This window comes from Urocitellus parryii, chromosome 12 (assembly GCF_045843805.1).
Source record: "Urocitellus parryii isolate mUroPar1 chromosome 12, mUroPar1.hap1, whole genome shotgun sequence".
In the NCBI taxonomy this organism is placed as follows: domain Eukaryota; kingdom Metazoa; phylum Chordata; class Mammalia; order Rodentia; family Sciuridae; genus Urocitellus; species Urocitellus parryii.
This window is the reverse complement of record NC_135542.1, coordinates 6,774,289-6,790,641: the sequence shown is the minus strand read 5'-3', so window position 1 is coordinate 6,790,641 and position 16,353 is coordinate 6,774,289. Positions and strand designations below refer to the sequence as shown.

Below are 16,353 nucleotides of genomic sequence, written 5' to 3'. Positions count from 1 at the left end.
ACATGCATCTCAAGACCCCAGAAGATGCCTAAAACCATGGTTAGTACTGAACACTATATGTCCTGTTTTTTTTTTCCTAAACATATGTAAGTTTAATATTATTCCATCTAAACTAAGCACTTATCATGCTTGGTGTCCATGATGGAGCTACATCAGCAAAAGTAGCAGGCATTTCTTCTTCCTTCTTCACCATTTCACAGAAGATTTGTTCTTACTGTAGATCTTAGCAATCTGTTTATGACTTTTTTTGTTTTCCAAGTTGAATACTTTCACCCTTTTACCTCAAGGAGGCACTTTACAGGTTCCCTCTGGTGTCTAAGTTGCTAGCCTCACTACTCTTGGGCTTTGGCACCAGAAGTAAGTAAAATAAGAGTTACTTGAACACAAACACTGCAGTACTGTGGCAGTATATCTGATAATCAAGAAGGCAACTAAGTGACCCACAGTTGGGCAGCAGGTATGGTGTGGATTCACATCCCAGGTGGGATAAACTGAGGTAGTGCAGAATTTCATCACACTACTCAAAATGATATGCATTTAAAACTTATTGTTTATTTCTGGAATTTTCCATGTAATAACACTATTCGGAATGGTATATATCTGAAACTTAGGAGTTGTTTGTTTCTAAAATCCTCCCGGTAATATTTCTAGATCTAGGTTGGCCAAGAGTAACTGATGCTATACAAAGTAACACTTCAAAAGGAAAGAGTGCTGCTATATTCCATTTTGTGTAGTTCAATCTCAAACTCTTATCTAAACTGAGAATAACTTTTTGATGTGATAGATTGACTACCTAAACCTGTCTCAAGTTCATTTAATGAAATTGAAGGCACATGAAGTACCTTAGCCCAGTGTCATCAATGTGCTCTGTGGCCTGGTCCCTGTGGGTATGCATGCATGTCACTGGGTACATGTTTTCCTTCAGTAATTCGTTCCATTCGGCTGAGGCACAGGCCTGGGCATCACAGACTGCATCTTCTGGCCATGTTGGTCTAAGATGTCAGAGACAAGTGTGTTTTCTCTGGGTCACCATCAAAGTGTCTTTACCATGCCATCTGTTTGGAATGAATAAAATTTTGACAGTATACCAAGTGGTAACTGCTGCTCAAAATAACATTGTAGCTAAAGGTAAGAACTTATAGATGTCCAACAGTAATGTAAGAGGCAATATAAATATAGCACATTTATTATTCAGATGCTCAAGTCTGTGTGTTACTGAAAATCTAACTTTGGTGGATACATACCTCTGCATAATATGAAAATCAATTTGTAGGACAATGATTGACATTAGATTTGTTTTTTGGGTTTTTTTTTTTTTAGGTTTAGGTTGTCTTGGGAAGGCAGTGTTCAATATCTCAGAGCATATGTTATCTTTAAATTACAAGGGTCTATTTACATGTTGAAAATTAATGGGTCTATTAAATCTGTACTCCTCTAATCAGATTGTTGTTAGCTTCTTGAGATATATGCATTTTTTTAAAAGAGAGAGAGTGAGAGAGAGAATTTTTTAATATTTATTTTTTAGTGTTCGGCAGACACAACATATCTGTTGGTATGTGGTGCTGAGGATCGAACCCAAGCCACACGCATGACAGGCGAGCGCGCTACCACTTGAGCCACATCCCCAGCCTGATATATGCATTTGGAACTAACAGAATTGAAGTTTTTTAATACTCTAAAATTCTTAACTTCCATGAGTTCCACCCATCATGACCCCATTTATTATGAATGAGAGTGATTTGACACATCAATATAAAAATTGGAATTGATGGGACTGCTCTAGTTTCTTATGATACATTATTTTCTCCATGAGGGATTAATTAAATGTTTACATGTAATTTTATATTTAAACTTATGCAAAAATTTTCACAGAAACTGGGGAAGATTTCCTTTATCAGTGTACTTATACAAAAGTTTGGTTTGGCAAGCAGAGCTAAACTATAATTGGATGTAAAGAATCTCATTTAAATTAGAGATTTAGTTACCAGTCATATTTATGACTCAACAGGAGTCAATGAAGGAGAAAAATTTGAATATTTATTTTGTCCCTAAGTTAAAAAATTAAGAAAAGTCACCGCTCCTGTCTCTTTCGCTCCATCTGCCTGGTGTCTCCTGGAGCAGTGTTTCTAGCGTTCTGCAGTATGAGGATGCAGATTCCCAGGAAGCCTCTGTAACATCCTGCACAGACTTGAAGTAGGTTTTGAGCTGCTCAAAATGATCCACGTGCTATGCAGATTTAAAATGTGATTATCCACTTTCTGGGTAGTTAACTCTAGACCCAGAAGAAAAGTAAGAGAACTGAACCAAAATATATCAACTATGCTTAGAGGTAGGTAGAAAAATTTTTAATTGAAAAATGGCAGACAATTAGAAGAAAAAAAAAGATTTTTAAAAAGATACACCTGTGTAAAATTACAGAAACACACACACACACACACACACACAAACACAAACCCCCCCAAAACAAAAACGAGGTTATGTTCCTTGAGCTGGTTTGAGGGCATCAGCTAGATGTAAAGTGGATGACATCAGGAATTTTGAAAGAAAGTGTCCTTTACCAGGAACAAAGAGTCATGGTGACTGCCACACAGCCAAATGGAATTCCTGCTTTCTTTGGAAAGAAATGGAAAAAAGGGCTTGGTTGAAAAGTGGGATAGAAAGTAGCAATGAGCTATCCACACACTTTGTTCTAAAAATGAAGAAAACATAAAATGAAAATGGGGCTCATCAGCCTGGTTCTGGGTCCTAAGCTTTCAGGGAGAAAAGCAAAGCCTGCCCACTTCATGTCTGCCTGCGTGTGCCACATCCCACAGATTCAACCAACTCTGGGTAGAAAATATTTAAAAAAAAAAATCTGTATTGAACCAGTAGATTTTGTCACTATACCTTAAAAACAATACAGTATAACAACAATTGGTGCAGTATTTACATTGTATGAGGTCTGTAAGTAAGCTGGAGATGGCTTAAAGCATACAGGAGAATGCGTGCAGGTTTGTATGCAAACACTCTGCCATTAATTATAAGGTACTTGAACATCGGCAGATTTTGGAATCCTCAGGGTGTCCTGGAACCCACAATTGAAGAGTGTTCTAGCCCCAGCCTGATAATGCGAGCAGCTACTTCATTTGGACAAAATCATCTTTTCAATCACTCTTTAAAGAATAAATTCCAATGCACTCTCAGAATTACCCAAAATATTAGTTCTCGTCATTGATTATGAAAGCCAGTTTTAACATCAACTTGATTCATGGGCAGGCAGTACAAAATCTGCTCAGTAACTGTGTTTCTCTATCCTCTTTGTGTGCACAAACACCCAACGTCTTGGTAAGATGGCAACCCCTCCCTATTAGCAAAAGTTGAAATTTCATCCATCCACAGACACAAGACACATACTTTACAGATTTTGGTGCTGATTCTAGCTTGGTGGCTGGCATAACTATTCTCAACAGTCACCCCTTAGCTTTATATAGAGAGCATTAAGCCCTGACTTTTCACTATCTATAGATGGTTCAAAAATTTTGTTACAACACACAGAGAAAACCTACCCGAATGCTACAGACATGTTGGAACTTTGGATTAGGCATTGTTTGAACTAAGGGAGTCATTTACAAAGGACTGGGGCTCTTTCTACACTCTAGAAGTTAAGTGGTGTGTATTTACAAGGGCTCATGTCCATATTATCTCCTTTCAGAGGGTAAAATTCAAAAACTACCCACCCTAAAAATAAAAAGTTAGAGAAAAAGCTGAAGTCAAATTTATTTTTATTGCCTTTCCCATTCAATGAATAAAAATAATTAAACAGATAATAATTAAGATAAAATTACTCCAGTACTCTTTTCCAGAAATCTCTACAATATCGTTCAAAACTCTTTATTTGACTTTTACTTTTTTCATGTTTTCTCCTTCATTCCAGAAAATTAAACTCAAGTATAATGTTCATGAACATAGAAACCAGGACATTTATTTTTAAAGGTCAATTTTAAATTTCTACCTTCTTTTGCAGATTTCAAAAATTAAGTATTCTGAAAATTCACCCTTGGCATTCTCAAAAATACACATCACATCTCTTGATGAATTACCTTTCTATAATAAAAATTCTGCATCCTTTCAAATTTCTTTTCAGTAGAAGGAATGTATATTTGATATTAATATTTTCATTTAAAATTCAGATTTTTGGCACAGAGTCCTAGGCTTGTGGCTTTCCGATTGCCTTGTCCGTTGCTTTCCACTGACCAGCCTAGGTTAGCTGGGAAAGACTTGTGCTCTTACAAACTTGACCCTTCTGTACCCTCCTCCCTGTCTCATGTAAGCCACCTGCAGTATTCCCAGATTTTAGAACATAAGAAACAAGGAAAGAAGTTTTCTCCATGTTGATAGGGGGCTGCAGAAGGGCTGCTGAGGACTGTCTCTTTCTGTTTAATTTAGTCATGTTCCTCCCCCTGTCATACTTTGGCCACTTGTACCCTTTGCTGGGTGTGGAAAGTTTCTAATATGAAACCAAGAAAGTATATGAATGGCTTCATTTAATATCTAAGCCCAGAAATGTAGAGTCTTGTCGCAGGTAAATTTTAAAGAGGGATTATTCAGGGGAAAAAAAAAGTGACAATTCAATAAAATCTGCAGTTTTAAGAGACAGAGATTTAAATATTCCTTAATGATTACATTCCACTTCCTTCTGCCCTACTTCTAAAAAGTACTCCAACGAGTAGAATCCAATTGTATATGAAGAATTTGAGTCATTGCATTACTGAAAGTGAAGAGGTAAATTATAGATTAGTGCAAAAAAGGAAAAAAAATAGGATTCTCCAAAGTGCTTCCTGAACAAAAGTCAAAGCCTGGAATCTTACCATTCTATTAGAATACTGTTTTTAATAACATTCATCTTTGTCTCCTTGACCTGGGCTCCAAATTCTAGAATGTTCTATAGAAAAATTCTATTAAAGCAGGTGGCCATAGATGGATGTGAAAGGAATCACCTTCATCCTCCTCCCAGTATGGCACAATGTAAAACTCACCACCTAATGATAAGCAGGTGCTACCCTGTCTCCTTACCATTGGCCACAGGGTGGGGCTTCTAAACAGCTGCCACCAAATCCATCCAATACCACAGGCTGATTTTGTCCCTGGCAGGATTTCTCTTTGCACCATCAAAAATATCAAAAAAGAAGGGGAGATGGAACTTATATGCCACCCCCAAACACATGGTACACAGATGAACAATTAAGAACAGTAACTCTGATTGTTTCACAAGAGTGTGGGGTGTCTAGACCACATGCTGGGAGCCAGGTCACTCCCACCTGATTGTGTTCCCAATTCATTAGTCATGAGATGCCTCGGTTTGGGGCTTTGCTCCTCCTTTAGGAACAGGTCCAACAGCTTCGCTCTCAGCACAGGGAGAGGCCTCTACCTGAGCTTAGGATTCACCCTTTAGAAACTGACCACTAACCCTCAGAAAGATGCTCTAGGAACTTTTAGTGCCATTCACTTAAAAACTGACCCACTACGGACATATATATATATTTTTTTCATAAATAAAATTTGAGGCATACATGTAATATATTAAAATTTCCACCAACAAGGGTGTGTTAAAATTTTCAAGTTCTGTTGTTCAAGTTCGATTTTTAAAGGCACACTTTTTTTCCCCCCCCTCTTCGGTCTTGCATCGAGTACAATTTGCAAGCCGCAAGTCACAGAAGAGATCTTTGTGGGACTCAACTTTCTTTGATGTCCCCCTTCTTGGGATAAACATTCTTCCCATCAATCACTCCTGACTCTACCATCCAGAGACAGCGTTCAGATGGAGGATTTTAAAGGGATTCCGCCCGGGCCATTTCCCTTAGGGCTTTTCACTCCCGAATCGGGCTTTCTGGTTTCCAGGTTCGGAGGCCCTGCGCACCAGCCTCGGAGGAGGCCTGGGAGGCACGTCTTCAGTCAAACTGTCTTCCCTGCCGCGGCCGAAGCCGTCCTTGGAGAGGAGCGGCTGGCGCAGTACGCCTGGCGTCTGGGTGCCCCCCTCTTTGCTGCGGGGTGCTGGGGACGGGCCGGGCTGCCCTCGGCCAGAATCTCCGTCCACCTCGTTCTTCCATTCCATCTTATAGGCCTGGGAGGCTTTCTTGGAGAACTGTTCCGGCAAGAAGCGCCTGGATCGGGGCTGCAAATTCAGCGCGGTGGTCCCGGAGTCGACGTCTGAGTCGCTGCTGTTGCCATCTAGCACAGAGCAAAAGGGCAGCGTGAGCCAGCATTTCAGGGGGGTGGGGGGTGTCACAAGTGACCTCAGTACCTCAGTGGGTCGGGCATCTAATGCTCCCTGGGCCCCTGGGAGAAGGGGGGAAGTCAGAAAGCTCCTTTGACTTCAGCTTAAGGTCCTATCTGTGTCACCTGAGAGCCTTCCTGTCCACTAGGCTCATTTTGCCAGGCATGGCATCATAAGCATTTTAATATGCACCACTCTTTTAATCCTCCTGCGCACCCAGTTTACAAATGGAGTAACAGGGTTAACAGAAAGCACTGGAGCTGGAATTCCAGCTAAGGTCCTCTGCCAGTGGTGATGGTGTGCTCCCAGGCACCCTAGGAATGGCCCCTCTGGGCTCAATCCCCCCCGCCTGGCAGTTAGCAGTCTGATCGCCATCTGCTGGTATGAAGATCTTTCCCTCGTTCTAGGATCTCAGGCCCAGTTTTGCTGGTTTCCTTTCCATTTCCATGAAGGACCCAATCATTGATATGCACTTTCTAAACTAATCCCAGGAGGCAGGATTAGGAGGAGATTCCTGTGCTAGAGTTTGGTGGGTAGGATAGTTGAGAGGATGAGCTGCTGGCTCTCAGCTGATTCTTAGGATCCTAGGACATCTTTGCAGGACACAGGGGTACCATAGCCTATGGACACATACAGTCCTGCGGCCTTGTCTTCCCCTACCCTCCCTTCTCATTTCTCACCTCGCCCTCCATTATCACCAGCAATCCTTAGATTTTCCTCTTCTTGGTTAATTAAACAAACAAGCAGGAAAAAAAAAAAAAAAAGCAAAGGGTTTTTAATTATTGTTACATCCCACACTTGAATAACACGGAATCCTAATCTACTTTTGGGATTCAAAGACAATAGCTTGGGGGTCTACATAAAGATTACCATCAAATAAAGAGATATCAGACCTTGTGAGAAAGCTTTAACAACTGCAGTCAGAAGTAAAATATGCGGTTGCCTCTATGAAAATATATTAGAATTATTGTAAAACTAAACACACATTTTCAGACCTGCAGCTTTCTATTGACCTGCTCAATAACTCCATAGTGACAATATTTGATTTTACTATATCAAGGAATCATTATGGAAGATAAGTAATTGAAATATTTATAACTGATGCAAATCAAAAAGGCTAATAAAAGGTCACTGTTATTATTTTATACTTTAAAATGATGGAACTCATCTTTAACGAAGAAAAACAGCAGGAAAATTTCTCTATTTTATAAGCATTAGTAAATGAATCTAAAGTATTTCTGCTCTGGTTATATTCATTACCTGCATTAGAAATATTCTTTTTCTTTTGTAGCTTTTCTGGAAGCTTTGTATTTTTGGGTAAGGATAAATATCTGGATGTTGAAGTGGAAGCCTGTAAGAAAAATAGAAAACTTTATTTGGATTACATACATGGTATTTATTGTAATACTAGAAGTCGAAACTTTTATCGCAAAACTTGGTTTTAAAATAAAATCTGAATTCTTCATTCCAAAGTTACTTTTGAGGAGCTCTAAGTATTGTACTTTTAAGTAACCAGCTTCCTTCCCAAACCATGCAAATAAAATAGAACTAATGGGACCATTTCTCATAGGATGAGAAAACCACTTATTCTTCTTAAAGAAAATCTACAGGAACACTTATTTATTAGGTATTACCAGAAAGACTTAAAACCTATCCGTATGGGGAAGAAGGTATATAAAATGTGTGGCATTATTTAAGTTTTATTTACTTTAACAAATCTTGAAAATGATAGAACAAAAAATGTTCCAAAATCTCATTTATTGAACTTCTGAATGCTACATCTTCAGATTTGCTACAGGTTGTGTCATTAACCTTTAATTGACATTACATTTTATGTGGGAAAAAAAGATAAATCTCCTTATTCACACATAATCATTTTAATCTCTGGTGACCCAATATTGAATATTTATTATTAAAAATAAGATGTAATGCCTGTCATGTTAATAAATGATCAGAACATTTTAAAATGGCTTTCATATCTATTGGCAATGACCCGAACCAGCTGGACTGCTGCACACTGCGCTGTGACCGCTCATGTCCCCAGCCTCTCCAGGCTTCCTGAAGTTCCCCAGTAAACACATGGGCTTGCCCAGCTTCTGCCCCTTGCTTCTAGGCCACCTCCCCCCAGAAAGCTCAAATACAGTCATGTTCCACATAATAACATTTTGGTCAAGTGTCAATCCCATCGGTGACACTGATCCTTAAGATTATATTGCCTAGTGACATTTTAGCCACCTTAGTTTGTGTAAGTACACTCTATGATGTTCTTCTACCAAAACTGCCGAACTACCAATGTCTCAGAAAAAAATGCCCTTTGTTGTTATATGGCTTCAAATCATACCATTTTCCAGTCACAGAAGCCTGGCTTAGCCATTCTGATTAAGACTGAAAACTGACTGTCCAATCCCTGTATCATCTTATCTCTATGTATCTATCTGTCATCACCTTTGAGCATAACAAATAATCTACTTTGATTCTATTCCTGGTATTCTCCTCTAGGATACTAGAAATCTTACAAGAGTAAGAGTCTTTGTAAATTTTGTTCACTAATATATTCCCTGTGCCTATGCCTATAACAGTGTCTTCATGTAACAGGTGTTCAAGAAACATTGGAAGAGACTTTATGATTGTCATTTTCTCTTTCTTTCTTTTCTCTCTCTGTCTCTCTCTGTCTCTCTCTGTCTCTCTGTCTCTCTCTCTCTCTCTCTCTCTCTCTCTCTCTCTCTCTCTCTCTTGAAAGGTCTCAATATGTTGCTCAGACTGGCCTTGAATCCCTGTGGATTCAAGCCATCCTTCTGAGTAGCTGGGACCGCAGGTGCATGGCACTGAACATGGAGAAATATTTTTATAATTAATTTTGCCCCTGAATTCCTGGGAGTCAATCCTCAGCAGTCATCCAATCAAAAGAGTCAAGGACTCTATGGGCTGATTGGCTCCACCCCTGGAAGCCTTCTGCACACAGAGACACCATATCAATTACCCTGCGCTCTCGATTCAAGCTGTTGTCTTTCCTGATGCTTTCTCGCAAACTGTGCCTGCGGCGGATCAGAATCTCTTTGGCTTGTCTCTCGCTGGTGTCTGCTGTCAAATTGTGTCTGTTGTACGACAAAGTCTGAAATGAAAACACACAAGTGACACTTTACCAAAAGACGGATGATTTCCCTCAGAAAATTTCAAAACGTTACCACACTGGTGGGGATTTTACACCTCGGTAACAACTTCCATGCAGACTGAACAAAACAAGATTAAAGTCCTGGAAGAATTCAGTCTTTCATAAAAGTCAGTGAAGAAAGTTTTTCATTGCAAAGTGTGATCTTTCAAAATTAGAAAAATGACTGAATTTGCCAAGAGCCCCTGTCTGTCTTCAATTGCCTTGCATTAGCTCAGCCATCCCCAAAGCTAGGGGGGAGAAAGATCATTTTCACACATTCTCTATTGGACAGGAATTCCTCCTATAAAAACAAACTACTTTGAGCCACTTGGTGGTGCCATGTCCTTTCTATTAACTTCACAACTGACCCTTTATTCAACTAGGTTGTCACACTGAGAAGTTGTTAACACCACCAGGAATTCTCATGTTCCAGTTTGTGGAAGAGTGAAATTTCTAAACTAGGGATGTCCAAGTCATCTGTTTTTTCGTTTCATAGGCTACACAGAAATATGTTTCCTGAAACAAATCATAATTATTAAGGAAGTTCATTTTCTGGTAGAATTGACATGTACTTCATGAGAACATCCCTGTGTCCAGAATAGGGACAGGCCCCGTGGAGACACGCAAAGGTGACATGGAGTAAGACTAGTCTTGTCTGCTGCCTTGAGGTGCTTGCAAACTAGTTGGGCATCTAAGTGTAGCAAAAAAAGAAAAAAATATATAAAATTAAGTGCCCAAATCACTGACACCTAGTTCTACCTCATTGGAGGGCAGGACTGGAAATAATATGGTGTTTTTTCGGGGGGGGGGACTTAATTTGATTCGAGGCTCTGAATCAGGTGACAGGAAACAGGACAGGTCCACATGGGAAGATCAAGAGTGTGGGAACCACACAGGCCAAGAGGAGGACTGAACCTGTCACTCCACACCCTCTGGGGTGCCTGGTAGAGCTTAAAAATAGAGACCCTACGTTCTGAAAAAATATTGTACCCAAGAAGCCACGACTATTGTTTTGTGTCACTTTCAACAGGATAATGCTGCCGTAAAAGAGGGTTTCAAGGATGCACCTAGAACGAAGGCAGCCTTCAAGGAGGCCCTGACTAAGGAGCTGCAGGCATGGCCCCCAGAGGGATGAGGAAGACCCTTGGCAAGCCTGTGTGGCCCAGGTTCAACTCGCTGTGCCTTGGTTTATTTTTTCATTTGTGAAGTAGAGATGTTAGCAACACCTATCGCTTATCATGGGAATAAAGGGATTGACCAAAGCAAGGTGCTGAAGTGGGACTTGGCAAATTGTACCCGCTCTCTAAACATCAGCAACATCATCAGCCCTCGGGTGGAACTGGGTGTCAGCAATGGAAACTCAGTGAGAGAAGCAACTTGAGAGATACAACAAAGGACGGGAACAAGAGCACTTCATGGGTAACAAGGAGGACCCAATACATTTAGAAATCCAAGGGATAAGGCTGTTTCCTTTAAAAAAAAAATCTATCAACTCATTGCTCCACCACTGTTCAGTGGGTATTTCTTATCTCCAAGACCCCAGTAGCAGAAGGCCTGAAAGCTTTAACTACGTGTCCAAGAGGATGGTGGGACCCGGACCAGATGGGGGTGCAGTGAACAGGGATCTGAGATAAGAGGAGATACCCAGCGTGGGACCCATTGAGGCAGACGTAAGAAATTAAGGGACATTTTTAGTCAAAGACAAGTAAATAAATAAATAAATGATCTCACTCTCTGACGGATTTGATACAGATTCCTGGATAATATTTCTCGAATTTCATCCATTTCACCAGGCGTGAGCTTCCTTATTTTTTCTTCACGGAAATCACTGTGAACATTTGGAAAAAGAATATTCCATCTTTCAACAGATATCAGCATCACCCATTTTCTTCCTTAGAGATATAACACCATACTTCAAAAGAAGGATCTTGAAGAATAACACTTGGGAATATTCAACTTTGAAAATAATCTAAAATTCTAAAAGTTTTTAGTGCCCAGAACATTCATGACAAGTTCAAATGTGTGCAAGTTTTCAGTCTATTCATGCAATTATATTTTAAGAAAGAAAATCTATAATGGTTTGTAATGCTGTCATTTTATGATTTCTATCACTCTATAAAGTAATATAGAATTGGTTTTTCCAACAGAAATCTAATAAACTGTATTTTTCTAAGGCTTCATATTTTAAATAGCTCACTATAAATATTTGTGAACATGCTATTTATAGTATATATGTAAATACAATCAATTCTCATTATTTGAGGATTCCATATTTGTGAATTCTCCTAACTCACTAAAGTTTACCTGTAAACTTAATACCAATATTTTGTAGAGTGGCAGAATTTGAGACCCTCCACACATTTTCAGATGATGTTGAACAAGGTAACATTCTGTTTCTTTACTTCTTCTTCTTGTATTGTAAATAATGCTCCCATTACAGTCTGTTTGGCTACGTTTTGCCACTAAGTAACACTTGTATGCTGCTTAATGGTGATTTCACTAATTAAACTGCCCCCCCCCCAGTGTCATATGAAGTGTTACCTAGTGTTCCTAAACATGAAAAGGCAGTGATTACCTTCGGAAAAAATCTTTAAATGAGATTTATTTACATCTGAATTTTACTGCGGTTTCCAAGAGTTAAGTATTAATGAATTAACAATAGATATTAAACAAGGTATCTTTATACGTAAAGGCACACAAAACAAAGTTTTGTATTAATTTTCTGATAACAGTTGTGACTTTTTCTGGTGATGGGTAAAGGACTCTGGAAGTAACACCCTTGAGTGGGACAAGAACTCCTCCTCCTTGTTAGGTCCTGAATTCCAATCTTACTTTCTAAGGCCAACTACTCTTGCAAACCTGTATTTACCTCTGAGACTTTCAGACACCTTCCCTATAATTAAAAGATAACCTCAGAATGAAAATGCCCCCAAATGCCAGTTCCATCTTTTTGGATTTCTCTTGGTCTCTTGACTGAGAGATTGCTCACCACAGTGGTACTCTCCAGCTTCCAAGCAAATTTTAAAAATACATCTTGTCCTTTTTTTTCTAGTTGCTCTTAGATGATTATTTGATCCATCAATACACCATCCATGATTGCCAAAAATGCAATTTCTTTTTACCTCCCTGATTGAGTCTATTTTCCTTTAGAGAAAATATTTTGGGAGAAGTAGAAGGGTCAGTATGGCACCCATTTATCTGTCCCATTATGCAGCAGGCCATACATTTTTCTACCTATTCTCTAATTTTAATCCTCACCATTACCCTACTGATTACCAATTTCAAAATGAACTATTCTCAGAAAGGAAAACTGAGATGCCCCTCATCTGAGATCACAAAAATCATGGCTCTTTTAAAAAGCTGTTTTACTGAGTTCCTTGCTGTAACTGTAAATGGAATAGTGTTTAAGAAAGATCATAAAAGCCAGGCACAGTGGAGCATTGCTGTAATCCCAGCAGCTCCAGAGGCCGAGGCAGGAGGATAACAAGTTCAACGCCAGTCTCAGCAACCTAGCAAGATGCTAAGCAATTCAATGAGACCCTGTCTCTAAATAAAATACAAAAAAAATAGCTGGGGATATGCCTCAGTGGTTAAGTGCCCCTGAGTTCAATCCTCAGTACAAAATAAATTAATAAATAAAAATACCTAAACATGTAAAGCTAGAAGGGTCCTTAAAGATCCAATCTAAACCCAATTCTATTTTTTTTTTTTTGAAGAATCTCAAGCTCAAGAGACCAGCTCAAGGTCACAAAGCAAAATACTCGCAGAGCTGAAGCTCTAAGTTAGGCATTCTACTGTTTGGCACCGGGCTGTTTCGGATGAAATGTAATGCCATACTTCTGAGACCTCATGTTCACTACTTTTTATTCTGAACCATGTAAACTCCCATAATTTATTTTTTGCTTTTTTGCATTCATGGGGGTTAAATATACTACTGCACAACACCCCCAGCCCTTTCTATTTTGATTTCAATACAGGTCTTGCTAATTTGTTGAAGCTGGCCTTAAACTTGTGATCCTCCTGTCTCAGCCTCCCAAGTTGCTGGGATTACAGGAGTGCATCATTGTGCCAGGTGTAAGCTCCCATAATTTTTAAAGGAGGCTTAGAGACCTGGTAAAAATCATAATTTCTGTGGTTGGATATTATGTGGTCTTCTTCCTCTTTCACTTCAACTTCCTCATAGTTAGCTCTTAATTACATGAAATTTAGTTCAAATGAGTTTCAAGCTCATCTACATCAGAAGAAATCAGTGGGAACCTATAATTTCTATCACCTTTGTGATAGAAAAGGAATGATGTTGATAGGATGAAATAACCTCATTTGCCAAGTGTGACTGTATTCATGGTTCTGCTGGTGATGATTGAAAGGAAAGTCTCTTCTCCATGCTGGGTCTGAATTTCCTTGTTTTTAAAATTAGGGAGACAAACTAGATTAGTGGATCTCAACCCCACCTGAATATTAGAAACATCTGGAGAACTTTTAAATATACCTAGACCTGAGCTCAGCACCAGAGATTCTGATATAATTGGTTGGGAGTGGGGCCCAGCCATCTTTATTATTTAAAGACTCCCAAGGTGTCTCCAATGTGTTCTGAACCTCTGCACCAAATGTCCACTATTATTCTTCCCAAACTTTCAACTATGATTGAATAATCTATAATGAAATAGCTATGTTAGTACACGCATATTTATAGTAGTAAATATAGCACAGATTAAAATAATTTCACTTTACAATTTGGGCTAAGGGGACTTTAATTTCCCAAAGCAAATGTAATAAAGGCATAAACATCCTGAACATGACAGCATTTCCTGGCTCATCAACTCTAAAGTAGGATAGCATAAAATATAGCCTAATGTAACTTAAAACATGACACATTTCTAGCTTTTACATTTTAATCAGAGTCTCCTAGGAGATCTTACAGCATCCCAAAGGAATGCAGGCCAGTTTTTAAAAAATAATGATTGGTTTCAAAAAACTATCAAAGCATATTCAGTACTGGTAACCGTTATTCACAAAAACCATACTTACTTTAGAGATGCAAAAGAGGGGACAGTACTTATCATTCCAGTCTCAGCCATCTCAATAGCATGTTTTATTTCCAGCTTTTTATATAAGGACACAATGCTTGACTTGGGTTGGTTTTCCCGAATCAAAAGCTTCCGAAGGTATTTGTCATCAAATTTCTTAAACCTGTAGATAAAGAAAGTCAAATTTTCAATTAGTGAAAACTGCACTGACTGACAAAACAAACAAATGAAAAAACTCCCAGGTAAAAATTATCAGCTGCATTTAGCTAATCTGATCTTAATGTCTATTTTTATATATGTATGCTGGTATATATGTGTGCATAAACCGCATGTACTATACTTATGTGTATGTATGCACACAAATATCTACATCATACCTAAACTTGTACATGGATAGTTTTGTATATGACCAGAACATACAGACATATACCTACTATTCACTAAAGATTAAATATATGTATATGTATATCTCTATATATTTATCCCTTTAACATTTTCCTACTTCCTCTTTCAGCAGATGTGTTATCCAGACTTGCTATTGCCACTTCCTCTGCTGTGATCATGGAGTAGTCACAAGCCAGGCTTTTTGCCTCCAACACTCCATGGAAGCTGCTGTCACAGAAGTCATCAGTGAACCCCACAGTGAAATCCAGTGGCCAGCTGGCAGTCTCAGTCCTGGCCTCACCTGCTCAACACATGGTTTCCATCTGGCTCCCAGTATACTACACCCCAGGTGCCTCCTACCTCCTTCTTGGCTTCTCCTCTTGGTTCCTTGCCTTCTTTCTGACCTCTCAAGGTAGGAATGTCCCCTAGAGTCCATCCTTGGTCTACTTCCCCTGGGCATCTTGCCCAGTTTCATGCCTTTTCACAAAAACATCTCTATATTCAAGACTCCATAATTCATCTCTCCAGCTCCAACCTCTTTCCCTAAACCCAGACATGAACATTCCCCTGTTTACCAGTTAAGTAAGTGTTCAATTATAAAAAGATGGATAGGAAGGCTCTGTAGAGAAAATCACCATTGAGGAGAGACTTGGAGGAGGTGTATGAATGAGTTCTTCAGGTATCTGGGGACAGATATCACTGGTTAAGGGTCTAACAGGCACCTCATACTTGACATGTTGAAACTGAACCCATCTCCCACAGTCCTCCCAATCTTGGATAAGAGTGACTCCACGGGGTCCAGAACTGGTGTCATCTTTAATTCTTCTATGATATTCCATAGTATGGGCTTCATTGTGCCCAACCAAAAAATCATATGTTGAATTCCTAACTCCTAGTTTATCTGAATGTGATTGAATCTGGGGATAGGGTCTTTCCAAACAATTAAGTTAAGATGAAGTTACTAGGGTGGGCTCTAATCCAATATGACAGGTGTCCTTATAAGAAGAGGACATTTGGACATAGTTGCATGCAGAGGGAAGACAAGGTGAAGAGTCAGGGAGAACAACTTCGTCTGCAAGTCAAGGAGATTCCTGGAGCAACCCTGTCCTCACAAGGAACCACCCCAGAACAGTAAGAAAACTCATTTCTGTTGTTGGAGCCACTTAACTATGTAGCAGGTGCAGGGCAATATTATTCCACATCCACTCTAGCAATAATTTCTGTTGATCTGCATCAAAATACTTAGAGAATCCAACGACCTCTCACCACTTCTAACGCCAGTACCACGGTCCAAGTCCTCTTTCACTGAACGCTCACACTGAATTTACCTAATCGGTGTGATCGCCTCCTGGTCCTAGGGCCTATTCTCCACACAGAAGACCGAGTGCTCCTGTTAGAATGTCAGTCAAACAGTATGACTTCTCACTTGAATGAAAGCACCATGGCCTAGGAGGCCTTCCAAAATCTGGGTGTGCACCTCTGAGCACTGTGTGCCTCTTCCTAGGCAGCAACTTCACTAGGGTCCTTTCTGTCTTAGA

General features: G+C 39.5%; 1 protein-coding gene across 3 annotated transcripts in view; it reads right to left on the bottom strand.

The window, feature by feature from the left end:
- Positions 1-3,976: 3,976 nt before the first annotated feature.
- Slc9a2 (solute carrier family 9 member A2) overlaps positions 3,977-16,353 on the bottom strand; it is an 85,828-nt gene continuing 73,451 nt past the window's right edge. The window contains exons 8-13 of one of the 3 annotated variants that reach the window (XM_026408614.2): positions 14,433-14,594; positions 11,136-11,232; positions 9,234-9,365; positions 7,514-7,604; positions 6,934-6,975; positions 3,977-6,207 (exon numbers count right to left, since the gene is read on the bottom strand). In XM_026408614.2, the coding sequence (XP_026264399.1) occupies positions 5,837-6,207; positions 6,934-6,975; positions 7,514-7,604; positions 9,234-9,365; positions 11,136-11,232; positions 14,433-14,594 (895 nt within the window). In that variant the 3' untranslated portion in view covers positions 3,977-5,836. The remainder of the gene's footprint in view (positions 6,208-6,933; positions 6,976-7,513; positions 7,605-9,233; positions 9,366-11,135; positions 11,233-14,432; positions 14,595-16,353) is intronic. The other 2 variants (XM_077791814.1, XM_026408615.2) reach the window with 2 other exon arrangements.